Source organism: Aulonocara stuartgranti (genome assembly GCF_965226115.1).
Source record: "Aulonocara stuartgranti genome assembly, chromosome: 9".
In the NCBI taxonomy this organism is placed as follows: domain Eukaryota; kingdom Metazoa; phylum Chordata; class Actinopteri; order Cichliformes; family Cichlidae; genus Aulonocara; species Aulonocara stuartgranti.
Window position 1 is genome coordinate 148,164 of NC_138960.1, and position 25,603 is coordinate 173,766.

Genomic DNA, 25,603 nt, shown 5'->3' on the forward strand with positions numbered 1-25,603 from the left:
TAAAATGAATGACTCGAGTCCAAGTCACGTGACTCGAGTCCAAGTCACGTGACTCGAGTCCACACCTCTGGTGTCTAGTGTAGTGTCGTGCAGGTCGTGTATGCCCGTGGGAGTTGTGTTGATGGCTGCCTCTGCTGTTTCCCTGCAGGAGGAGCAGAACAGGACAGCATGCACAGGAAACACGGGAGCGGAGAGCACAGACGTTTGAGTGAGACACGGGAGTCAAGGGAGCTACGGGGATTTATTGTGTACTGGTTATTTACCTCACTGTAAATAAACGCACTGTCTTCATCACAGAGCATTTGGCTCCTCCTTCCTCGCATCCCCACGGTTGGCCATCATCAACCGTGACAAAAACAGTAAATGAGAGCAGGTAAACAGATTCCACACAAAGACGTGAACACAGAGCGCCGACAGGACGCAGTGAGATGGCAGGCAGCAGCAAACAGGTCGTCAGAGGCCGATGAGATGAATAAGTTTAACATTGTCTACAATATTGCCAAAGAGTGCCAAAGCACTTTAAGCACAAACAGTCTTTCAGTAACTAGTAGCCTGGTCGTTGGGTTTTTCTCTGTATGGTTTATTGTAGGGTCGACTGTACGATATAAAGCGCCTTGAGTCGACTGTTGTTGTGATTTGGTGCTGTGTAAATAAAGCTGTGCTTGTGTCTTTGGGTTACCCTCCACTCTGTTCTCAGGGCTTCTGTATCTACTGTCTGTGTTTGCTTCATCAAACACTTCTCACAAGATTATCAAGCAACAAAAGACACAAAAATCCCAAATCTGCTGCAGATGTTGAAGTGTGTTCTCCATATCAGAGACATCTGCTGAACATGTCGTCATGTTAGAGGCTGCAACAAACATGGAAGAAGCACTGATTCGGTTCACTAACCAGGCTCAGCAAGGTCGGCTGCAGGGGAGAGGACTTTCTGCAACCAGTAACTGATGAAGATAATGCATTACTTTTAAGTACAGTATGAAAGTATGTGTGATACATTACTGTGTTTGAGTGACAACCCTGACATTGTATGTCAGCACGTGAACTTTACTCGGACTCAGTCTGAGAGTCAGACGACTTTTCTGTTTTTGGAGTGAATGCAAGAAGGTTTGACCTGAAGAAGCTGAATTTAATCCAGTCTGAAGTGGGACAGACATCAGTTTGTACACAGACAGAAACAAATGTGCAGTTAGATGAAGGAAAAGTTGTTGGTGGAGCTTTTCCTTCATGTGCTTTCAGAGTTGTGTCAGGGTGACACGTGTCAGCTCCATGGCAGTAAACACAGGACTGATCTGTTCATCATTTGAATCCAGAGGGATCACAACTACAGAACAACATGGTAAAGATCAGCACGTCACTATATTGAACTAAACATGGCAGGATTCATGAACAGACGTCAAACAGTAACACACATGCTTCTACACACAGACCTGGCAGAGGCAGGAAGCAAAGATTCAAAGTCTTTGGAAAGAAAACTGGTGAAAGATGTGTCTAAAGAGGCCGAACAGCTGCAGAGACACGAGTGAAGGACTTGGCTGAGTCAGGAAAGACGTCCCTGTAACCCAGGACAGAACGGACTGAGAGGTCTCAGATCAATTTGTGCATCAGTTCCAGCTTAGAGCCAGACTGATCATGTGACCCTGATGAGCTGTTTTCAGTCAGAAATCACAAATGAAACACTGACAAACACATGAAACATGTTGAGTCTCTTTCTGTTGGCAGGTTCTGGTCTGCAGGTAAAGGCAGCCTGTACAGTAACATCAGGTCCAGTCTGTGAACCTCTGGAGGGACTGGACTGTGTTTCCTCTGTAGGACACAGCTGTGAGAGAGCACAGAGACACAGCAGCTGTGAACCCGGACAGGACATCAGCAAACATGTTAGCTTTCTGTTTCTGAATGAAGCTGATCACATTTACTGTTTGTTGCATTCAAACAGCAACACACACATGAAGAAACAGCAGCATTTAACTGCATCATGTAGAAATGTCCGCTGTGACCATTCAGGCTCATCTTCACCTCCACTTCCTGCAGCTTGATGCTTTTGATCCACAGGTGCAAAGTGTCTCATGTAGAAACACAAATGTACATGAACACAACTACAAACAGGATTATCTGACACCTGTTTATTATTCATTAGAATTAGATTGATGACTATGATGACTCACTGCATCAGTGAGGGCAGATGTGATGGCTGATGGGCCGGGTGGCCCCCCAGGTTTGTGTGCACTGAGCAGCTCGGGGTAAAACAGAGCCATGTTTGGACGCAGTGTGAGAGACATCACAGACAAACACTGAACTATCAGCAGGTCCTGACTGAGTCTTTGTGTTGCTGTTTGTGTGCACAGCAAAGCTTCTTGGTGTGTGTCAGTCTGTCACACTGATCCACAGAGGTTGATGTGATGCTGTTGTTGTCATAGGAACAGCCTCCACAGACACTGAGTGCTGTGACTGCAGCAGTGGAACATTTCCATCCTGTCAGCACCTTCTCACTCCTAACTCGTCAAATGTGTGACGCATGGTCAGGCTCCCTCTGCGTCACTTATGGACACGCCGGGTACCCCCCTCGCGTCGAGAATTGATGTGCAGGGTCCTGTTATTGAATGCTATAGAGCTCCCTAAACGCCGCGGAAGAGCCTGTTGTCCGTATATTTATACATTTCCAAAATCACATGGTAGTGACGTGTAATGTAAACAACTACCTGAAACCATCAGATACAGCAGATAAATTAATTATAGGCTATTACTTTGTGTCATTTATTGCATTGGTGGAGGGAGTGGTGCATGCTGGGTAATGGCACAGCTAGTGACTGGGTGACTTTATTCACCCGCTTCAGATGTTATCAGTCCATACAATGGGCGTTATTAAGATAAGATAAGACTTTATTAATCCCTCGGGTGGGTTCCTCTGGGAAATTCGGTAAGAGACTGGAGCCTTAATCCAGCGCCTTAGACCGCTCGGCCACGCTAGCAGAAATCAGTCCCACAGATATGGGCCATCTCCTGCTAGATTGTTCAGAAGGTTGTTCTCATCCACCCAGATGGAGGATCACTAACAGGAGCGTGGAAGACTCCAGAATCCACTCTGGCTGGGATCTGGTGGATGCAGCAGTGTTTAAAATCAACTCCAGGCATAAATAAAGAACAAAACACACAAAAAGTAAAAATGCCGGGTCAACATGACCCAGGATCATGACAAAATTCATATCTGTACATTCTTCATGGACACAGCGTAATGTTGCTAAGTGTAGAAAGAAGGTTAAACTTGTTGGTGAAGCTAACAGTCTGCACAGCAGTCTAACTTTACAACAGTGACATGATGAGAAGCTGTAAAGTGCAGGTGTGCTCGCTCACTGTGGAGCCTCACAGGTGTTTCATCCAGGCTGACTCCAGAGCAGCAGTGATGGGATGTTCCACACTGTGCTGAGCTCCTGAAGCACTCGTGCACCTGAAGCACGTCTGACCCTGAACACTCTGGCACCCCGGGCCCAGATTCAGGTGTGAACCTGTTACATGGAGGTGAACTCCAGCACCTCCATGTAACAGGTTACATGTAACGCGTTACTGCCCATCTCTGGTCATGAGGGTTTCACAGCAGCTCTGGATGCTGACCAGGACTCCAACCTCATGTTTCACCTCTCTGAGCTTCTGATGTCTGTGAACACTCGTGTTTCTTCTCTGGGCTCATCTGGACAAAAACACCATGCTGCTGTGGTGCACCCCACCCTCACTCTACACCTGAGCCACAGACCACACCCTCCACCTCAATATACACCACAGTTTTCTGTGCTGTGGAAATGAGATCAGGAGGAAATCATGATTATTATTATTTAATAAACGCTCACATTAATGTGGGCTTATTTGTTTCATATTTGAAACATTAGTTGAGTGTTTTTAGTATAAAATGGTGAAAGTCCCTCTTTTTGCTCCTCCCCTCACCTGTGGATGGGCGGTGCTGTTACCGTGGTGACAGCTTGGATGTGTTTCAGTCCTGCCTGGTTATCACTGCAGGAATCTTTCACATTTATTACAGGTAATAACTCTGATTTTTCTGTGTATTATGAACCAAATGTATCCTGATACACACAGAGATGGATGAGCAGAGGTCACATGATGAAAGAACAAACATGGAGTCTTTGATTTATTTAGATATTTATTGATGAATGCAAACAAACCCGACACTGAACCATCGTCCAGCAGAACAAACCTGATCACATGACCTGCTGACCCAAACAGTGCAAAGCTCCATGGCAACAACAACAAACAGCCTCACATATGTTAACAGAGGCTGTTAGAAGCACAGAGTCTTTACAGTCTTTCTCCTGTTTGGACACAGATCTCTGCACATCTTCATCACAGTTACTCACAGACGTGCAGAGTGTGTGGATATCAAAGCTAAGTTTCCACCATGTTTGTAGTCTGTACTGGGACTCATGGAGCATCTCTATGAGCACTCAGTGAGTCCCAGTTTAACCAGCAGCCTTCACACCACACATCACACAGACATGGAAACTTCAAACCTCAGACTGAAGACACCATCAGAAACAAACAGATTGTGATGAAGATGAAGAACTGGACCAGTTTGCTGTGGTTTCTTCTGTTCCTGTCAGAAATAAGAGTCTGGCAGCACTTTGCTCTCCTTCCACATGTTTAAGGAGGAAGTGAAGAAGAGTGAGTGAGTCGTCTTCCTCTGTGGGCCCAACATCAGGCAGCAGCCACGTATTTTTAAAAACCCAGCACACTGCTTCAGAAACACTGAGTCAGGTGACCAGAGTCATGTGATCAGTGAGGTCTTCACTCAGGACGTCACAGCTTCAGGACCTGATTCAGAGGTTTATAAGGACGTGGATCATTGGTGCTGATGTTGTGTGAGAGCTGGTGAAAGGACTGAAAGGACTGAAGAGGAAGAAGTTTACAAGGAATCATTTAGAAGAGTTTCAAACATCAACTGATTGAATCCATGAATCTGAAAACGTGTTTGTGAGTGAAAGAGACAGACATGTACAGACTGAACTATCTGTTCAACAGTCAGAGTGTTTCTGTAACAGGAGACACTCTTTACACTCCACTCAGCACAGGGACACTGAGGAACCAGACCAGAACATAAACCCAGGATAAAGAGTTTGAGTGAATGTGGTGTTGAAGGTGTGGAGGTGGATCAGAGAGTCAGAGGAGACTCTGTAGAAGGACAGAGTGCCAGCAGGACAGTCCACATACACTGCTGCTCTGTTAGAGACAGAGGAGGAGGAGGAGGAGATGAATGTTTGTCTGTTATTGTGAAGGACAGACTGAGGACCATCATCAGAGCACCACAGACTCCAGGACTGATCATTGAGTCCAAACACACAGTCACTGCCTCCTTTCCTTCTGATGCTTCTGTAACTCACTGATATAAAAACGTCTCCTCTCCACTCGACCTCCCAGTAACAGCGACCAGTCAGACCATTTCTACACAGCAGCTGTTTACAAACATCAAATCTGTCTGGATGATCAGGATATGACTGAACCTCCTCCACACGTGTCACCTTCCTGTTGTTGTCAGACAGTTGGAGCTCTGTGTTCACTGTGTTTGTGTCGATTGTGAGTTGACAGGAATCTGATGGAGAGAACAAACACAATCCAGCTGCAGTTATTGATCCATCATCTGTTCATTGATTGACACTTTGATGATGACTCCTGACATGATGAAGATGGTTGAATGTGTGCTGCTTTGTTTTCATGAATCCCATTAAAAACACACTTACACTTCCTCAGACCTGGTGTCAACCATCGGACTCCAGCAGGCGCCACCCTGAAAGGAGGAGGGGGGTCAGAGCAGCACAGTCAGCATGCACACATGGACATTACATGGCTCTCACACACACACTGTTACACACTGAGCTCAAAGCTCGGCTCCACTGTTTTATTCAAAGAAATCTACATTTATTTATCAGCACATTTAAAAACAGCTTGAGCCAAAGTGCTGCACAGAGTAGAGAGAAAATAGGAAACATACACAGTAATGACTATAAAGACTGGTCAGGATTGAAAGCTACAGAGTACAAATGTGTTTCCAACCGGCTTTTAAAAATGTCCAGTGTTGGTGACGACCTGATGTGAAGGGCGACTGTTCCAGAGTTTGGCTGCAGCCATCGATAAAGCTCACCTCTGTTTTTACGTCTAGTTCTGGTCAGAAGCTGCTTATCTGCAGACCTGAGGGCTCCACTTGGATTCTTTTGTTAAAGAGAGATAAGATGGAGCCAATCCATTCACAGATTTAAAGACAACCAGATCTGGAAGTGGATTCTACCACGTACTGGTAACCAGTGGAACAGACCCACCGCTGGAACGAGACAATTCTACTACAACAGCAAAAAGCACCAAGCAGAGCTCTTTGATCTCATGCATGAGATCAAACTATGATCTCGAGATCATAGTTTGGGAGAGAACTGTGACAGCGCCGTTCCTTCACTTGACCTCAGTCGCTCTCGTCTGCTCCCTCGTAACACTGCTCTTTATTGAGGTTACATGAATATGCACAAGTTCATTAACATATGACGTCTTACACAGGTATGAACAAAGAGTACCAGTCTGTGCATAGTGTAGGTCTGTGTGTGTGTGTGTGTTCCAGATGTGACCCTGTGACCCCAAAGCTGGTGCTAAGAGTCCAGCCGTCCCCCTAACAAAGGGCTCTTTTACTTAACCAGATACAGAGTAGGTGTCCTCCTATAAGGATCAAACCTCTATTATTATGCAATCGATTATACAACTCTAAGCATATATGAGTAAATATTGCTAAGCATAAATGACAATCAACAATATAAACCTTACAGCTGGTTTTAATAACAGAATTTATTTGTTTCTCAAATGAGAAAGAGTTATTGAGAAACACTCCTAAATCTTTAGCAAACAGAGTCCTGAACTTTTCCAGTGGGCCAAGGTCAACATTATCCGATAATGTTAACTCTTTTCCCTTGCATTATAACAATGTGAGGAGTTAATGCTAAATAGGCTGCCGTTATTAACTAATGCTAATTTGATGTGAATTAGCATTATGCACTAATGCTAACACTATTTCCCTTTACTTTATAACAATGTGAACAGCTAATGCTAACACTCTTTTCCCTAGCATTATAACAATCTGAGCTCCTAATGCTAAGAAGGCCTCATATCGTTTTCCTTTGCTTTATAACAATGTGAGTAGCTACTGCTAAATAGACTGCTGTTATTTGCTAATGCTAATTTAAAGAGAGTTAGCATTATCCGATAATTTGCATTATAACGATGTGAGGAGTTAATGCTAAGTATGCTGCCATTAGCGGCTAGTTCTAATTAGGGGTGAATAATTATTACCAGCTAATGCTAATATCGTTTTCCCTTCCCTTTTAACAATGTGAGCAGCTAGTGCTAGGTAGGCTGATGCTAGCAGCTAATGCTAATTTGATGTGAATTAGCATTATGTTAGTGAGGAGTTAATGCTAAGTAGACTGCCATTAGTGGCTATTGCTAATTTTAAGTGAATAGGAATTGGCAGCTAATGCTAATACCATATTTTCTTGCTAATGTTACCAGCTAATGCTAAGTAGGTTACCGTTATTAGCTAATACTAATTTGAGGTGAATTAGCATTATCCGCTTATGCTAACAATGTTTTTTCATACTTTTTAACAATTCACTATGTGCACGTTAGCATATGCTACTTCCGGTGCAGAAACTCCTGTGGGGAGCTTTGTTTCCAGTGTCCTATTCACGCCCTCTTTACGGTCCAAAACAAGTTAAGCAAATGAATGAATCAAGCGGCGATTTACATTTCTATAGATGTCTTGGGCATTTACCCAATATATCTGTAAATGATGTTCATCGACTTGTCGATATTTTTTCCCCGTGCCTCAGAGCAAAAGAGACAAGGGATTCAAATGTTATATTTCTCAGCTGTCCCTCGTTTATCGCGGGTGTTATGTTCTAAAAATAACCAGCGATAGGTGAAATCAAGTAGCCAATTTTATTTTTTGACGGTGCAAAACGTTTCATGGACATCGTGGACATACAGCACTGCACTTCAGAGTCACACTGCTAACGATCGATGCAGCGATTCTGTACTGTACAGGAGAGACGTCACGGAGGAGATCGTCTGCAGCGATCAGGACGCAGGACACAATGTGACGTAAAAAAAACATGCAAACTTGCACTAAAAAAAATCTGTGAAACAGCGAGGTGAACCGCGTTATTAGCGCGGGACCATTGTAATTTTGAAGGTAAGTCACAACATACCCTTCGTAAATACTAGTGTATAGAAACCGTTACCAACAATCATTCATTTTTTGTGTGGCTTTTTTCACGGTTTGTTAACATGCTGTGTAGGTGTGTACTTGACTAGCTGATCTCGACATAACGGGGAAACATCTGGTTTGACTATTCGTCACCTGGGCCCTGTTTCAGGAAGCCGGTTTGGAAAACTCAGAGTGAAAAACGACACTCACGGTTGAGTAACCCCGAACTGTCCAACTCGGAATATTCGGTTTCAGAAAGGCTGATAACAATTAGTTCAGTCAACGCGGAGTTGCTTTAACCCCAAGTGAAGCGCGCGGACGAGGATACATAAAGCCCTGATAAGCGGAGCACAGATTAAGCGAGTCACCATGGAGACGGAGGGAAAGAAGGCGCGGTCAATGTATTTCACAGCGCTTGAGGCCGAAATTCTGATGGCAGCATATGCCGATAACATGCAAATTCCGCGGAAAAAAGTAACACAGCCACAGCTGCAAAAGCATGCATGGCAAAACATAGCCGACAGAGTCAATGCGTGAGTGTTAATATAAACATTGATCTAGGGATTTCCACCCATTTAACACGTTATTTTATCATATGTTATTTTATTTGTTATTTTATACATTTTATTTTGTGATGTGATGTGAGCGCAGGTGCAACCCAACAGGCCCCAAACGTGCCTGGCAGCAAGTAAAAATGAAATATAAAAATATAGTCCAAACAGGTAAGGTGTAATTGTATTATGAGCCATAGTGCTTGGTCTGTTTGTCCCATGTAAATCAATTGCAGTTAGAGGCTACATTAATTTTCTTTCTGTAAGCACTTATTGAAATTATCTGAGCACATTACAAGTACATATTTGCTTACTCTGTATGCTCAAATGTGGCCCGTTATAGCCAACAGAAAAAAAGCGGAGGCCCGAAAAACAGGTGGGGGTCCTCCACCACCACCACTCACAGAGGCTGAGCAGTTGGCCCTCAGCCAAAACAGTGGGCGCCCTGTGGCCGAAGGCATCTCTGCGGGGACATCCTCTGAGGCAATAACCCCGCAAGACACAAGTGCCTACATAAGGGGTAAATTCAAAATAATACATGATGTGCATACATCCTTTCTTCACAGTCACCTTTGCAGTGCTACTCATTCATTTGATAAACTCTTTACCATAATGGATTATTTTGTAGTGAAGTTATTTTCCGACTGATTTTGCCTTCCCTCAGGCTTGGTTGTCTTTGAGAGCATAATGACAATGAAGTGTAAGGTGATTGGTATGTTTGTTAATTGCCATTTGGTCCCTTGTAAGTTATAAGTGTCCTGTATAAACCTCATATTCTATCAGTTGATGGTGGTGGTGTACTGCATCTGGTGCAGCCTCCTGTTGAGCCAGACCAACATGCAGTTGTGAGTAATACTCCACAGATTATATGAGTTTACAGTAGAACAGCAATGTTGTTTATTTCTTTACTACAGGAAAATAATGAAGAAACATTGACAGCTGTTACAGAGGAGGAAGCAACAGAGACACTTTATGAGGTTTACATCTTTTAATACTTTGTGTACAGGAAACACAGGCGACCAATAAAGCCAGTTGAACAAAAAATCTGTTTATTCTTCTTTCAACATGTTGAGGTGATGGGTCAAAAGAAATGATTGTGACATATGGTGTCTCTGACTGCACTTCCATCTTGTATGTCCGTGGGAGGGTCAGGATGTTCATGGTTTGGATCACTGCTGATGTTTGGTTCAGAAGGACAGTGTTCTCCTCTAATTGTGGCAATGTTGTGAAGAATCACACATGCCACAATAATGTCACATGCCCTTTCTGGGGTGACCCTGAGTCTTTGCAGGCACTGGAACCGGGCCTTAAGCATTCCGATAGTCATTTCAATTCTGGCTCTTGTCCTGCAATTAGCCAGATTATATCGCTGCTGTGGGCCCGGTTCAGGGTCAGGGTAAGGGGTAAGCAAATAGGGTAAACATGGATACCCCCTATCACCAAGCAAGTAGCCAGTGAACTCTCCTAAGACAGAAGGATACACTTCAGTTCAAATGTCCCTGAAGCAATTGGTCTTTATATATTTTAAAGTATTCTCAACTCACCATGTCCAAATTTTGTGCTCAGTGTACATTCACGGAATATTTGTGAGTCATGGACAGAGCCTGGCCACTTGGCTTCCACAATTGTGATAATGTTGGCAGCATCACATATGATCTTCACAGTGCAGAGAACACAAATTAGCATCCATTACTATGATAAAATAATTTGTTAGTTTGAAATGCTACAGGGAACTATGTACCTGTACATTAATGCTGTGGAAAGACTTCCTGTTCACATAGTCTCCTTCATTTACTAAAGGAGCAATGACTGGAATGTGAGTGCCATCTATACAGCCAATCACGCCTGGGAACCCTGAAAATAAATGTAAAATTCAAGTAGTAGTCCAAGTATCACCACACCATAAATTAAGTTTTGGTCATCCTGATACCTGCAATTTTGTGGCATCCCTCTTTGATAAATCTTGTGGGTCTGTGACCGGGGAACACCACAAACGAGTGCAGGAGACGTTTCAGTGCAACTGTAACATTCCTGACTGCCCGACAGACGGTAGCCTTGGAAACGTGCTCAGCGTCACCAATATTATACAGAAAGCTCCCGTTTGCAAAAAAACGAAGTGCAATACAAATAATATGTACAGAACTGAGAGCATGTCCGCGATGTGTCACATGCGTAATATATGGCCTGAGGATGTTATCCAAATAAATTATAGATTGTGCTGAACAACGGTAACGTTCGCACAGAAAATCATCAGGAAATGATAAAATGTCCAAACGCGCTCTGATCACTCTCTCCCGGCGGAGAGCTCTGCGGAGAATTTGGGCTTCACGATCTACTGGCTCTTCAAGGAAGGAGCACGCCATGTCTGACACTTCCTACAGTCAGGTTTCCGACAAAGGGGCGGAGACAGTCAGGGTTAGTTGTAGTAAACCTGCTAGGGGGCAGGTTAGCTTCACGGAGTGTGTCGTCATAGTGACTCACTCAGGCTGCAGCTGAACTCGCTTTGTGAAACCGAAAACCCAGAGTTTTCGTTAACTCAGGGTATACTTACTCAGTTTTTCCACTAAACCGGCTTCCTGAAACAGGGCCCTGTAGTTTGAATGCTGAACATTTGCCTGTTTATATCATGAGACCAGTCACTATACAGAGATGTGTTTCTGAATGTGGACGATGCGTCTTCTGCTGCAGTTCTGCTTGTGTTGAGTGATGTAAACAACTGATCGATCTAAACTCTTTAAACGTCAAAATTGATCATTAGATTTTTTTATGACACAACAGTGGTGAGTGTTCCCACCTTCTGCTCTTTGTAACTTAACGCGATCTTTCCGTTTTCGAGTTTTGGACATGATTTTGGAGTATATTTTCGCAGTAGCGATTGACCGCAAAGTAAAGCTACCGGAAATGTACAACCCCACATCCGGTCTCAAACCAGGAAGTTAGCATTTTCTCGTGCACAGGGTCAATATGAGTAGCTAATGTGAACACGTTTTTTCATTCAATTTTAACTTTTCCCCTGCGATAAGAAGTTAATGCTAAATAGGACGCCATTAGTGGCTAATTCTAATTTTAGGTGAATAACCATTAGCAGCTAATGCTACCGTTATTAACTAATGCTAACTCTTTTCCCTATCTCTTACTTATTAAAAATGATAGTAGCTAATACTAATACTCCTTTCCGTTGGGTAACAACGAAGTGAGGAGTTAATGCTAAGTAGGCTGCTTTTAGCGGCTTATTCTAATTAGGAGTGAATAATTATTAGCATATTAGTGAGGAGTTAATGCTAAGTAGGCTGCCGTTAGCAGCTAAAGCTAATTTGAGGTGAATAAGCATTAGTAGCTAACGCTAATACCCATTTCTCTTGTGTTATAATGATGTGAGACGTTAATATTGTTCTCAAACAACAACAGGGTCTAACAGGGCCCATGGAGGGGCATGAAGACCATCACTGGATTCAGGCCAACCAACAGCAGGGGAGCTGAGGGAGGTGAGAATAGAGCCGACGAGTTGAATCTGTTTTTCAATAGATTCGACACCACAGTGTCTGCTCCCACCCCCACAACCTCACCTGCAGTCAGCCTGGAATCCAGAGCCACACCACTGTGCCAGCCTCTCTCTTCACATGTTGCCTCCTGTGAGATTCCTGACACCCCTCCCCCACCCATCACCTTCACTCAATACCAGGTTGAGATGCAAATGAGGAGACTTCACTCAGGCAAGTCTGCTGGACCAGACGGAGTGAGTCCCCTTGTCCTCAAGGCCTGTGCCCCCCAGCTGTGTGGAGTCTTTCATAAACTGTTTATGCTGAGTCTGAGTCTGCAGAGGGTCCCGGTGATGTGGAAGACATCATGCCTCGTCCCTGTACCAAAGACGCCTCGTCCCAGTGGCCCCCAGGATTACAGGCCCGTGGCACTGACCTCCCACATCATGAAGACCCTGGAAAGGCTCATCCTGGACCAGCTGTGACCCATAGTAAGACCACATCTGGATCCCCTTCAGTTCGCTTATCAGCCTCGTCTCGGAACAGAGGACGCCATCATCTACCTGCTCAATCGTGTCTACACCCATCTGGACCAGCCGGCGAGCACTGTGAGGGTCATGTTTTTTGACTTTTCCAGTGCTTTCAACACCATCAGGCCGACCCTCCTGGGTGATAAGTTAGCAGCGATGCAGGTGGATGCTTCTCTGGTGTCCTGGATTGTTGATTACCTGACAGGAAGACCACAATATGTACGTCTCCCACAGTGTGTGTCTGACAAGGTGATTAGCAACACAGGGGCACCACAGGGGACTGTCCTCTCCCCCTTCCTCTTCACCCTCTACACCACAGACTTCAGCCACTGCACAGAGACCTGCCATCTTCAGAAGTTTTCTGATGACTCTGCGGTGGTTGGATGCATCAGCAGGGATGATGAGACAGAGTACCGGGCTGTGGTCGACTCCTTTGTCACGTGGTGTGAGCAGAATCATCTGCAGCTCAACGTGGCAAAGACCAAGGAACTGATCGTGGACTTCAGGAAGACCAGGAAACACTTGACCCCTGTTTCAATCCAGGGGGTCAGTGTTGACATTGTGGAGGACTATAAATACCTTGGAGTACACATTGACAATAAACTGGACTGGGCTAAAAACACCACAGCACTTTACAGGAAGGGCCAGAGTCGTCTATTTTTTGAGGCGACTGAGGTCCTTCAACATCTGCCAGAAAATGCTGAGGATTTTCTATGAGTCTGTGGTGGCCAGTGCGATCCTCTATGCTGTTGCATGCTGGGGGAGCAGGCTGAGGGTCGCAGATGCCAACAGACTTAATAAACTGATCCGTAAGGCCAGCAATGTTGTGGGGATGGAGCTGGACTCCCTCAAGGTGGTGTCGGAGAGGCGGATGCTGTCCAAGATAAAGACAATGTTGGATAACACCTCCCACCCACTCCATGACATGCTGGTCAGTCACAGGAGCTCGTTCAGTGAGAGACTGAGATTACCCATGATGCACCACTGAACGACACAGGAAATCATTCCTGCCTGTGGCCATCTCCCTGTACAACGCATCCACTTAACACACTGTTTGCTGCTACAACTACACATGTTTCTTTTCCAAATATTTATTTATAAGTGACTTATGTATGTATGTATGTATATATATGTATATATTGTACTATTCTTAGTTAGCGTATTGTCTGTCTTGTCTTAATGTTGGTTTAAAATGGAGCACTGTAACAAAAAATAATTTCCCCCAGGGATCAATAAAGTATTCTGATTCTGATTCTGATTCTGATAAACATCATTAGCTTAGCAATAGCTGCTCAAGTTGTAGAAAGCAAGGGAAAACAGTATTAGCATTAGCTGCTAAATATGCACTTGAGAACAAATCTATTGTGAATTCAGCTGTGAATGTAGAGTTTCCAGTATTTAAGCTTCCATTTCCAAATGTTAGCTGCTCCTGTCTGCCTCTTTGTCACACACACAGACTGAAATGATTCACAGCCTTGTTTCATCCTGTCAGTGTCACTGACTGTCACTGTGACTGTGGACATACAGCATGGAAAACATACACATGGCTGACACTTTATTAGGTACACAGTGGCCACTATCTCAGGTACACCTGTGACGTAATAAAGTCTCTGTCCAAATATTTATGGACCTAACTGTAGGTCTACTTGTAATGAAACTCTCAACGTGACTTATCAGTTATCATTAATGTTCCTGCAAACAGACTCCTTGGAGACCCCCTACATAAATATTCATGTACTATCCAGCTAGACTAGTGTGTCTGTCCCTGAAAATATTCCTGCATGTGTGATTGTTCATGTCTCATCTGCAGGAAACAAACAGGAAGTGAGTGAAGGACACAGGAAATGTTTCCAGCTCTTCCTCCTCTATCAGACATTCTTCATACCTGAGAGTGTCCAGTCTCCAGCCTGGATTCTTCAGTCCAGCCGACAGCAGCTTCATTCCTGAGTCGCCTGGATGATTGTAGCTCAGGTCCAGCTCTCTCAGGTGGCAGGGGTTGGAGCTCAGAGCTGAGGCCAGAGAAGCACAGCCTTCCTCTGTGATCAGACAGCCTGACAGACTGCAGACACACAAAACAACAATCCGTCTGTTATCCATCTCTATGGCAGCATAACTAAGGGATGGTTCAGGGTCAGCTGATCCAACTCTAACTATAAGCTTTATCAAAAAGGAAAGTTTGAAGCTGATCTTCAAAGTAGAGAGGGTGTCTGTCTCCTGAACTCAAACTGGGAGCTGCTGCCACACCAAGTCCAACATAGCCAGGCTTTCTTTGCTGCTTTGACAAAACCTCAAATCCCAGTCAGAGATGATGAGCATCATCACAGTGATGATCATTTCTCTGTTAATCCAGGCTTTCTGCTTCAGGATCTGTGCACGCTCACAGAACAAGGAGACCTTTAAACATTATTTCACTAAATGGATGGACTGGGCTCAGCCTACAGATGAACTGGTGCCAGAGATCATAAAGAACATCAAACAGTCAAATTCAACACTTTCGATGGAAAAATTAGATTAATGCTGCAGACAATCATGAACCTGCTGAATTCATGAACATCAAGAATGCAGCGAGTGGTAAAATAAAGATTTGACCTCAGTGTGCTAAGTGTTCCTGTCTATTCCTCACATATTCCTAACATGATAGCTGCACTTTAGAGCTCTAAAACTGGAACTGACACATATTTAAACACTGAGTGTTACTCAGTACATTCAGTTCTGACACTCACCCACAGTCCAACAAAGGAAACATGGAGATCACATCAATTTGTCGCCAAAGTCTAAGCCCTTCATAATAATTGCAAAGCCTTTATTTTGTACAACTACCATCAGTTCGTCTATACTGATGGTAACTTAAAGTCACATTAATGCCGTTTAGTTTGTATAGTGTAAGTAGTAGAAGTATACTACAGTACTCTGATCACTGATAGGATATTTATGTAGATATACACCTTTGTGTTTAACATTGCTGCATTATAGTACTGTGATCTTTGTCCTTATATATGGTTATGTTTGCTATACTGACGTATGCATAAAACTGGATATGTAACTTATCTATTCATCTTATTTGTCATGTATTTGTATTGTGTACTTCCTTTTTGTAAGAAACCACACACGTGATCACAGCCACAAGAATCAATCAATGAAAGAATAAAGTGCCTCAAACCAAACCTTAAGCTCCTTATTCCACACGCTGGGATCATTTGGCCTTCAGTGGTGTTCTGGCTGACACACCGGAGTGACCGGAGTGCATCGGACACACCAGTGTCATCCCTGATATCTCCACTACATTTAATCGTCCTTCAACTTGTGGCTGCCGTTAGCTGGTCTGCTAGTTAGCTGATCTGCTAGTTAGCCGGTGTGCTAGTTAGCTGGTGTGCTAGTTAGCCAGTGTGCTGGTTAGCCGGTTCGCTAGTCAGCTGGTGTGCTGACCAGCGAACCAGTAGGTTACAAGATGAGCTTGTCTGTCTGATGAGCCAGCTCTCTCTGTGTGGGTTGTTTTGTCCTTGGGCAAGACACTTCACCTACCACTTACTGGTGATGACCAGAGGGGCCGATGGCGCGATATGGCAGCCTCGCTGGGCGAGGGCAGCTGTGGCTACAACTGTAGCTGCCTCCACCAGTGTGTGAATGTGAGAGTGAATGAATAGTGGGATTGTAAAGGGTCTTTGAGGGTCTCGAAAAGCGCTATATAAATGCAATCCACTATTATTATTAAGAGCATCTTTAGGCCTGACTTTGCTCATTCTTCCTCCAACCTCTCCTCACCAAAGATAACAACTAAATCAGTACTAGCTCAATAACAATTTCTGCAATTCAATTGTGGACATTCACTTTTAAACCTTGTGAAAAATGATAAAACCTAAAGGTCTGAGTATTATTCTTTGTGCAAACAGCTCTTGCAGGTTCCCCCGGACTTAATAATTAAATAATAATAATAAAAATAACCTTTCCTTTGAGCAGCTGTTCAGGCTACTAAACTCATCCCAGAAATAACAAGTGACACCATTAATAGTGGAGCTAACTTTAACAGGTGAAACTGATTTGACCTATAAGGCTACTGCGGTTACTTCTTATCAAGGTTAGTAGGGAAGACATCTGAATGAGGTAGTTAGTAGTATGCAGTTAGTACCGGGAGAGTCCCCTCCCCCACATCGGCACCAGAACCCTGTATTATCTACAGGGTAAGACTACCTGTTTTATCAAACTATGGCCATTACTACTGTTATCATTTGCAGCCCAGTGTGCTGCTCTCTCTGCTGGGATGAACCACTGGAGCTCACCCAGTCATCCCTTTCTTTCTCTCAAGAAGAAGTGAAATAAATGTATTTATTATGTTACGAGTCTAATATTCTTCAAATCAAACTGTAATGAATAAATCAAGCTAGGAGATATGGTGGCTTCAAGTGTTGTAGAAGAAAAGATAAACATCTCATTTTGTCAGTAGTCGCCAATATCCTCCTAATTTTATTCCTAAAGAAATCAAATATATATATTATTGGCCCAAAGGAGCCTAAGTCTTTAAATTAGGCAGTATAATTGAAGTATATTTTTAAATAAACAAAGACATGACTATAACAACTTTTAGTAATTCAGAGTCCAATTATCCACTCAAATGTAAATAAAAGTTCACTTGACAGCTGTAAAAGTTACCTGTTTATACAATAATATAAATCACATTTCAAATGATCATCTGTGGAAAAGTTTGAATCCTGACCTGAGAGTTTCCACTGCACACTGTGAACTCTTTAGTCCAGCAGACAGACACTTCACTCCTGAATCCTGCAGGTCAGAGTTACTCAGGTCCAGCTCTCTCAGACTGGACGACTGGGAGGTGAGGACTGAGGACAGAGCTAAACAGCTTCTCTCTGACAGGTTACAGCCACTCAGTCTGAAAAATAAAAGACAATCTATAAAACAAATACTCATGTAGAGTTTGTTAATACATTTCACAACATTAAATCTTGACTTTCTATTTTTAAAGGAAACATAAACATACTAAGATACAACATCATATGGATAAACTTTAATAATTCTAAAAACAAAATGTTTTCTGATCTGACCTCAGAGTATTCAGTTTACAGTTTAAACGTTGTAGCCCAGCAGACAGAATAGTCACTCCTGAATCCTGGAGCTTTCTGATACTCAGGTCCAGCTCTGTCAGACTAGAGGACTGCGAGCTGAGAACTGAGGACAGAGCTTCACAGTTTTCCTCTGAGAGTTCACAGATGTTAAGTCTGAAGATAAAAACATGAATAAAGATTGTTGTTAAAGTGTAATCAGGGTGCAATAGCTTATTGTCTTGTGCTGAGCAGGTTAGTGACTTCACTTTAACTTGGAAATGAATAAAAATGCTATGAAACAAGGATAACTGGATAAAGACATAAACAAAAACAAACATCAAACATATAAACAAACAGAACTAAACAGGACACAAACTGATCTGACCTCAGAATATTCAGTTTGGCGTGTGGACTCTGTACTGCAGCAGACAGAAGCTTTACTGCTGAAGCTTTCAGGCTGTTGGTACTCAGGTCCAGCTTTCTCAGACTACAGGACTGGGAGCTGACCACTGACAACAAATTTTCACAGCCTTCCTCTGAGACGTTACAGCTGCTCAGTCTGAGAGAGAAAGGGAAGAAACCAAAACAAAAAAATCAAAAAATATATGTGATCAAATTAAATTTGTTTATATGTTGAACCTTTTTTTAAGTTTTAATTTAAACCTATGAGACTATGAGTGCTACCAATCCAGTGCACATGATTGGTACCTTGATGGCACCTTGCTCAGGGGTACCACAAGGTAACTATTCGGTGGATTCGACCCCCTTAGTAGGCAGAATGGGGCGACCATTCTGCCTACTAAGCTAATAATTCTGTGTACACTATCATACAATATTAACTAAAACAATTATTTTAGAAAATTTTACTAATTCAATATTCATTATGCTCATTAACTGTGTACTGTGAGTAACACTGGATTTTAAACACTAGCTGTATAAAACTCTTCCTGTTAAAGGTGCATATAAAGGAGATGAGCTGAAATGCAGACTTCATGGAGAATGTTTGCTGTCAGGATATATCAAAGACAAAGCAGAGATCCATCCAGTCTGTACCACTTAGCCCACAGAGGGACAGACAACCACTCTCACTCACACCCACATGAAGTTTAGATCACCAGGTAACCTAACTGCATGTCTTTAGACGTTGGGAGGAAACTGTAGAGGACCCAGAGAGAACCCACTGTAATTCTGTGGGATGTCGCAAAATCAATCAATGCAGAGCAGTGAGACAAACCACGGAGGCCCCAGAAAAGTGCAAACGGTGAGTTTATTAACACCCAGGAGAAGACATCAGCATATGTCTTCTGACAAAAATACATGTTGAGGTATCCGCCCCCAGGGCTCTAGAGTGTGACCAGTTTGGTCGCAAATGCGACCATATTTTTCAGTGGTGTGACTAAAAAAAATATTTGGTCGCACCTGTGCGACCAACTGTTCGGGTAACAAAAAAAAAAAATCTCTGCAACTCTCCGTGTGGTCAACAACAGACAAACATTATGCCCCTATCGTGGACTAAACCAATCAGAGATAGTCAGGGGCGAAACTTCTCTGATTGGCTGTGGTCCAGTTGAAAGTGCAGTTGGAAGAGGGAGGTGAGTAGCTTGAATAAAGCGATATTATTCATTAAATTCTGAATGGACTTTTAAATATAACTGTGTTTTGCCAGTAACGCCAGATTCTCAGATTAAAGCTCACAAAACTATTTCAACAACCACCATAAATTAAGTGAGAGCAGGTAACAGGACTCCACACAAAAACGTAAACACAGAGCCGACGCATCAGAATCAACTTTGTCTTTCTCGGCTTTCTCACCCGACGGCCCAAACACGGACACGCTGTCAGAGCTCACCGATTCTGATGCGTAAGGTCCGCTCTGTGTTTGTCTTTTTGCGCTGATTCTGAGCTGCAGGTTTTGTCTCTCTCCAACCAAAATTCACCGAGCCAGCAGCAAAAGAAGCAGCAAACTACACTTCACATTTGATCAATGTCGTCATGAATTTCCTCTGACTTCTGCTGTTTTGCTTCCACCACGATAAAAAAAAAAAAAAAAAAAATCACACTTCATGCACAGCTCTCGCTCTCTCTCTGTACTTCAGGAACAGTTTCCCGTCTCAAATCTCTGTTTTCTGCATTATTCATTTGCTTATTACCCACCAGTCTACCGTTGTTTACAGCGCTGTCTTTTTTCACTTAAATGACCTCGGACAAGAAAGCCTAATTTCTGCTGTTCAATACTGAAGAAATTTAAACTTCTTAAAATGATGCAAAATTGCACAATATTTTTAAGGTTATCTGCTATAAAAAGCCAGACCAGGAAAATGTTCATGTTTTTCTGTGTTTTATTCTCAGTTACTTTCACACAAAGGCATCTGCTGTGATGTTCACAATTGTGATGAAGTCTCACATGTATCAGTACTGATAAATGATCAGAATTATAATATTTCTGACTGTCTGAGGCTAAATTGAATCGAATCATGACTTTGAGAACCGGAATCAAATGGATTATAGAAATCAGTGATGATATTCAGCCCTAGTGAGGCTACTAACTAGGGCTATAGGCCTGACAGAAGTGGATGTAGCTGTGGGTAATAAGAACAGATGAAAAGAACTATTGATAACTTTTTTGTTAAGTTAAGGCCTGATCCGTCTGAAATTCATAGCCAGTGCTCTGACACAGTGCCATCAATCTTTGAATGCTGAAAAAGCACAGTGTATCCAGAAACACATTATATGCTGCAATAAATGCACTGCCCAAGTGTCCTCTCTCCCCACTGCCTTTCAGCAGCATGCAACAGCAAACAGGTCGTCAGGAGGCCAAGATGATGATTAAGTTTAACATTTTCTACAATATTGACAAAGCACTTTAAGCACAAGTTTGTTAGTTAATAATTTAGAAATGAATATTGTCGTTATGGACTTCCCCCCCAAAGAAAGTGCACATGTAAAACTGCGGTGTTAAGCAATGCGGTTGAAAAATTTGAGTGCGCCTAACATTTGTGCCGGTACGCCTAAATTTTTAAAGTTAGCCGTACCGGTGCGCCCATGTCAAACAGTTAATCTAGAGCCCTGGCCCCCCCATGGCGTAAAATAGGTTAAAGACGTCAGTTACAGTAAATGGTACATCTTAGATGGCTATAAACAGACATAGAACTTCTCATTTCTATAACACCTTCCAAACTGCAATACTAAGATGGCGCCGAGTATGGCAGCCTCGTCGCGAGCTCCCCCAAGCAACGGCTTTCTTCTGTGTTTAATTTCACTTTTCCTTTATTTTTTCACGAGCAGCACTTGTCTCCTTGTGTACGACCGACAAACCTTACTGGACATAAAAGACGGTCTTTCTTATAACTTTCCGGAGTTCAAGTTTTGCAACACGGACGCTCCGTTTGCAGACCCCCCATTCATCTCACCTGAGACGCCTTTGTTCTCTGGCCCTGGAGGCCACAAACGCCGACGCAGAGGGAGAAGATCTGGCGTTCTGGTTCGACTGAGACGGCGCACTTACAGACCACCGTTACCCAGTTTATTACTGGCTAATGTGCAGTCTCTGGAGAACAAGCTGTGCGAGCTTCGGGCACGGATCTCATTCCAGCGAGAGATGCGGGACTGCTGCGTGATCTGCCTCACAGAAACCTGGCTATCGGACAAGGTACCGGACTCCGCAATACAACTGCCGGGGTTCTCTGTGCACCGCGCGGACAGGTCACAGGATCTTACTGGGAAAAGCAGAGGCGGTGGTGTATGTTTCATGATCAACAACAGCTGGTGTGATTATGCGAACGTGCACCCGGTCAAATCCTTCTGCTCACCGGACCTGGAGTACCTGATGATTAAGTGCCGGCCATTCTGGCTACCGAGGGAATTTACAGCAGTGATTATTACAGCTGTTTACATACCCCCACAAGCCGACACTGACCGTGCACTCAGGGAACTGCACAGCGCGATCAGCAGTGAGGAACCCGCACACCCAGAGGCAGCGTTTATCACAGCCGGAGACTTTAATGAGGGAAACCTGAAGAAAGTCTCACCAAAACTCCATCAACACATTGTTTTTAACACACGTGGAGACCGGCTTCTCGACCACTGTTACACCTCTTTCCGGGATGCTGTAGAAAGCCCTCCCCCGCGCCCCATTCAGCCAATCAGATCACTGCTCCATCCTGCTCCTGCCCGCCTACAGGCAGAAGCTGAAACAGGAAGCTCCAACCCGGAGGGCGGTGCACTGTTGGACGGACCAATCGGAGTCTGCGCTGCGGGACTGTTTTGATCACGCGGACTGGGAAATGTTTCACGTGGCCGCTAAAGACATTGATGAGTACACAGACTCAGTCTGTGGATTTATCAGGAAATGCGTGGAAGATGTCGTCCCATCCAGAACAGTTAAATCCTTCCCAAATCAAAAACCCTGGATTAACGGAGATGTTCGCGCGGCACGGAACACCGCCTTTGCCTCCGCGAACACATCGGACTACAAACACGCACATTACCAACTCCGGAAGACGATCAAAGCAGCCAAACGTGAGTACAGGGACAGGGTGGAGCAACAGTTTGACAACCCTCGGAGTATGTGGCAGGGACTAAACACGATCGCAGACTTTAGAGGGAAAACCAGCACACCGCAGACCACGGCCTCTCTGTGTGAGGATCTAAACGTATTCTACGCTAGATTCGACACAGCGAACACCATGAGACCGGACAGTGTGCGCACCGCGGATGACGTCAGTGCGCACACTGTGTCTGAGGAGGATGTGCGGAGGTGCTTCAGGAAGGTGAACGCACGCAAAGCTACTGGTCCGGACGGGATTCCCGGCCGCGTCCTCAGGTCATGCGCGGCTCAGCTGGCTGGAGTGTTCACGCACATCTTCAACCTTTCCCTCTCTCTGTCTGTAGTCCCAGCCTGCTTCAAAATGGCCACCATCGTCCCTGTACCCAAATCCTCCACCATCTCCTCATTGAACGACTGGCGACCTGTAGCCCTGACCCCCATCGTGAGCAAATGCTTCGAGAAGCTGGTCAGGGACTTCATCCGCTCTGCACTACCCGACTCACTGGACCCTCTACAGTTCGCATACCGCCACAACAGGTCCACTGATGATGCCATAGCCCTGACACTACATACTGCCCTGTCACACCTGGAGAAAGAGAGACACGTATGTGAATGCTGTTTGTAGATTACAGCTCAGCATTCAATACCATCGTTCCCTCGAAGCTGGACAGGAAACTGCAGGATCTAGGACTGAGCAGCTCCCTCTGCAGCTGGATCCTTAGCTTCCTGTCTGACAGACGCCAAGTGGTCAGACAGGGCAGCATCACCTCATCCCCCATCACACTGAACACTGGTGCTCCACAGGGGTGTGTACTGAGCCCTCTCCTGTACTCACTCTACACCTACGACTGCACAGCCACTAACAGCTCCAACATCATTGTGAAGTTTGCGGACGACACTACAGTGGTGGGTCTTATCACCAACGGTGATGAGACGGCTTACAGGGAGGAGGTCAGCGCCCTGACCCACTGGTGTCAAGACAACCATCTCACCCTCAACGTCGCAAAGACAAAGGAGTTGATAGTGGACTTCCGGAGGTGCAGAGAAGTACACACCCCCATCACCATCAACGGCGCTGCTGTGGAGAGAGTGAGCAGCTTCCGTTTCCTTGGAGTACATCTGGCTGAGGATCTCACGTGGTCAGTACACATAAACAAAACAGTGAAGAAGGCGCAGCAGCGCCTCTTCTTTCTAGGAGACTGAAAAGATTCGGCATGAGCCCCCGCATCCTCAGGACCTTCTATCGCTGTGCCATTGAGAGCATCCTCACTGGATGCATCACCACCTGGTATGGCAACAGCACCGCCTACAACTGCAAAGCTCTCCAGAGAGTAGTGCGGTGCTCTGAACGGATAATTGGAGGTGAGCTTCCCTCCCTCCAAGACATCTACAGGAAGCGGTGCCTGAGGAAAGCGGGGAGGATCATCAAGGACTCCAGTCACCCCAGCCATAAACTGTTCAGACTGCTTCCATCAGGAAGGAGGTTCTGCAGCATCCGGTCCCGTACCAGCAGACTGAGAGACAGCTTCTTCCATCAGGCCATCAGACTGCTGAACACGTCATAGACACCTCACCTTCACTACTGGAACTTCAACATTATGCACTCCACACTGTATATAAATGCCACTTGTTTTGCACATATTCAACTCTGTATATTTTTATATATTTTATTTATTATTTTTTTTACTATTTAATTTGTAAAAATGTGTATACACACACACACACACACACACACACACAGGAAAATATTTAGTATACACATCCAGGAATGCATACACTATTATATATTGTACATATATTTATTAGTTTCAGATTAGCCATTCTTGTATTTTGCTCGTTTGTGTTGTTGTGTTTTGCACATCTCTGTTGCTTGTGGGGCTCGCACACAAGAATTTCACTCGCATGTGCTGTGCCAGTGTGCCAGCACATGTGATGTGACAATAAAAGTGATTTGATTTGATTTGATTTGACAAGGTACTTCAAGCCTTCAAGGTCTCTGAGGGCTGGTTGTCGACTCCGGTCATCTGTTACCAAGTAGACTAAAATGCAGTTGGAAGCTAAATGAGTTAAGGGCTCAGGCCTGGCACATTTCTAGATTATATGTGTATTGTAAGCATGCACGCAATTATCCTTCTATGCTTTAGTCCTCAGGGAACACTGGTTATGGAAGCCTTACAGTTATATATGATAACTGACAAGAAACACGACCTTAGAGGCAATTTCAGTAATGAAGACCGAGTTTCTCCCTCCATACGGGATGAAAACATGACAGCACAGCAGAGATTTATATTTAAAAAGGGAGGGTGTGCACTGAAAGTGAGATACAAACTTGAACTTAAATTATGAACATCAGAAAAAGATGTAGGTGAAGTCTGGTAGCTGAAGTTTGTGCTTTAGAATAAAACAACTAAACTCCTGGAGTTGGAGACAAGTGAACAAGCTGAGGATAATAAACCTGTCAGAGGGGCTGAAGGATCAGAGTTCATGTTCTTATAGGCTGGGTCTGGATTGTCCTTTGATAAGAGTTACAGACGAAAATGTGTCAGAAATACTGACACGGCCTGCTGGACTGAAAAAGTATTTACTGTGTGACTGATGGTCATTTAATTCCCTATTTTTATGTTTTTTAACTGTTCTTTGAACTCAGCATTTCTGATTTATTTCCCATGATTTTAACAATGAAGCGATGACAACATGTTTACTTACAGAGCTTTGTTGGAGGCTTTGACCACTGGCAGCATTCTCAGAAGAGCCTCCTCTGAAGTAGAGTATTTCTTGAAGTCAAACTCATCCAGATCTTCTTCTGATGACAGTAAGATGAAGGTCAGAGCTGAGCACTGAACAGGAGACAGTTTACCTGTGGAGAGTGTTGAAAACACGCAGTTCTTTGAATCTTTGGGCTGAAGGAAGGACAATACTCGGTGTATAAATGCTCAATCAACAATCATTTATTTCCATACAATTCAACAGTCAGAGCATTACAACGTCCGGACGGGAGAGATGCTGCCAGAGGGTCAGGCACATGTCTCAAAATGGTGACGGGTTGCTCAGCTTTTTATAGTCTCTAGTGGCCCCCAGCTAGTCGTAAAAGCCAAAACATCACATTTTTTCTCTGTTACAGCGCCTAAGTTATGACCTCGGCAGTTGTTTCTCTGCTTTCTGTAAGGTGGGGGTGTGGAATGTGGTCTGTCTATCTCC

At 44.1% G+C, this 25,603-nt stretch overlaps 3 protein-coding genes across 3 annotated transcripts; 1 reads left to right on the plus strand and 2 right to left on the minus strand.

Moving 5' to 3' along the window:
* Positions 1 to 4,129: 4,129 nt before the first annotated feature.
* On the minus strand, positions 4,130 to 25,175 carry LOC309713889 (stonustoxin subunit beta-like). The gene is made up of 5 exons (XM_082545820.1): positions 25,112 to 25,175; positions 17,514 to 17,687; positions 14,688 to 14,861; positions 5,739 to 5,785; positions 4,130 to 5,590 (listed from the first exon to the last, which is right to left on the minus strand). Exons 1-5 carry the CDS (start codon positions 25,144 to 25,146, stop codon positions 5,064 to 5,066), a joined length of 957 nt encoding a protein of 318 aa, XP_082401946.1. The 5' UTR covers positions 25,147 to 25,175; the 3' UTR covers positions 4,130 to 5,063.
* On the minus strand, positions 8,409 to 11,289 carry LOC309713886 (putative nuclease HARBI1). The gene is made up of 4 exons (XM_082545817.1): positions 10,724 to 11,289; positions 10,535 to 10,647; positions 10,338 to 10,449; positions 8,409 to 10,257 (listed from the first exon to the last, which is right to left on the minus strand). The coding sequence occupies exons 1-4, from the start codon at positions 11,154 to 11,156 to the stop codon at positions 9,875 to 9,877; spliced, it is 1,041 nt and encodes a 346-aa protein (XP_082401943.1). The 5' UTR covers positions 11,157 to 11,289; the 3' UTR covers positions 8,409 to 9,874.
* LOC309713838 (uncharacterized protein) lies at positions 19,055 to 22,986 on the plus strand (the record flags this gene model as incomplete). Its single annotated transcript, XM_082545706.1, has 3 exons — positions 19,055 to 19,120; positions 21,972 to 22,628; positions 22,750 to 22,986. 3 exons carry the CDS (start codon positions 19,055 to 19,057, stop codon positions 22,813 to 22,815), a joined length of 789 nt encoding a protein of 262 aa, XP_082401832.1. The 3' UTR covers positions 22,816 to 22,986.
* Positions 25,176 to 25,603: the final 428 nt, after the last annotated feature.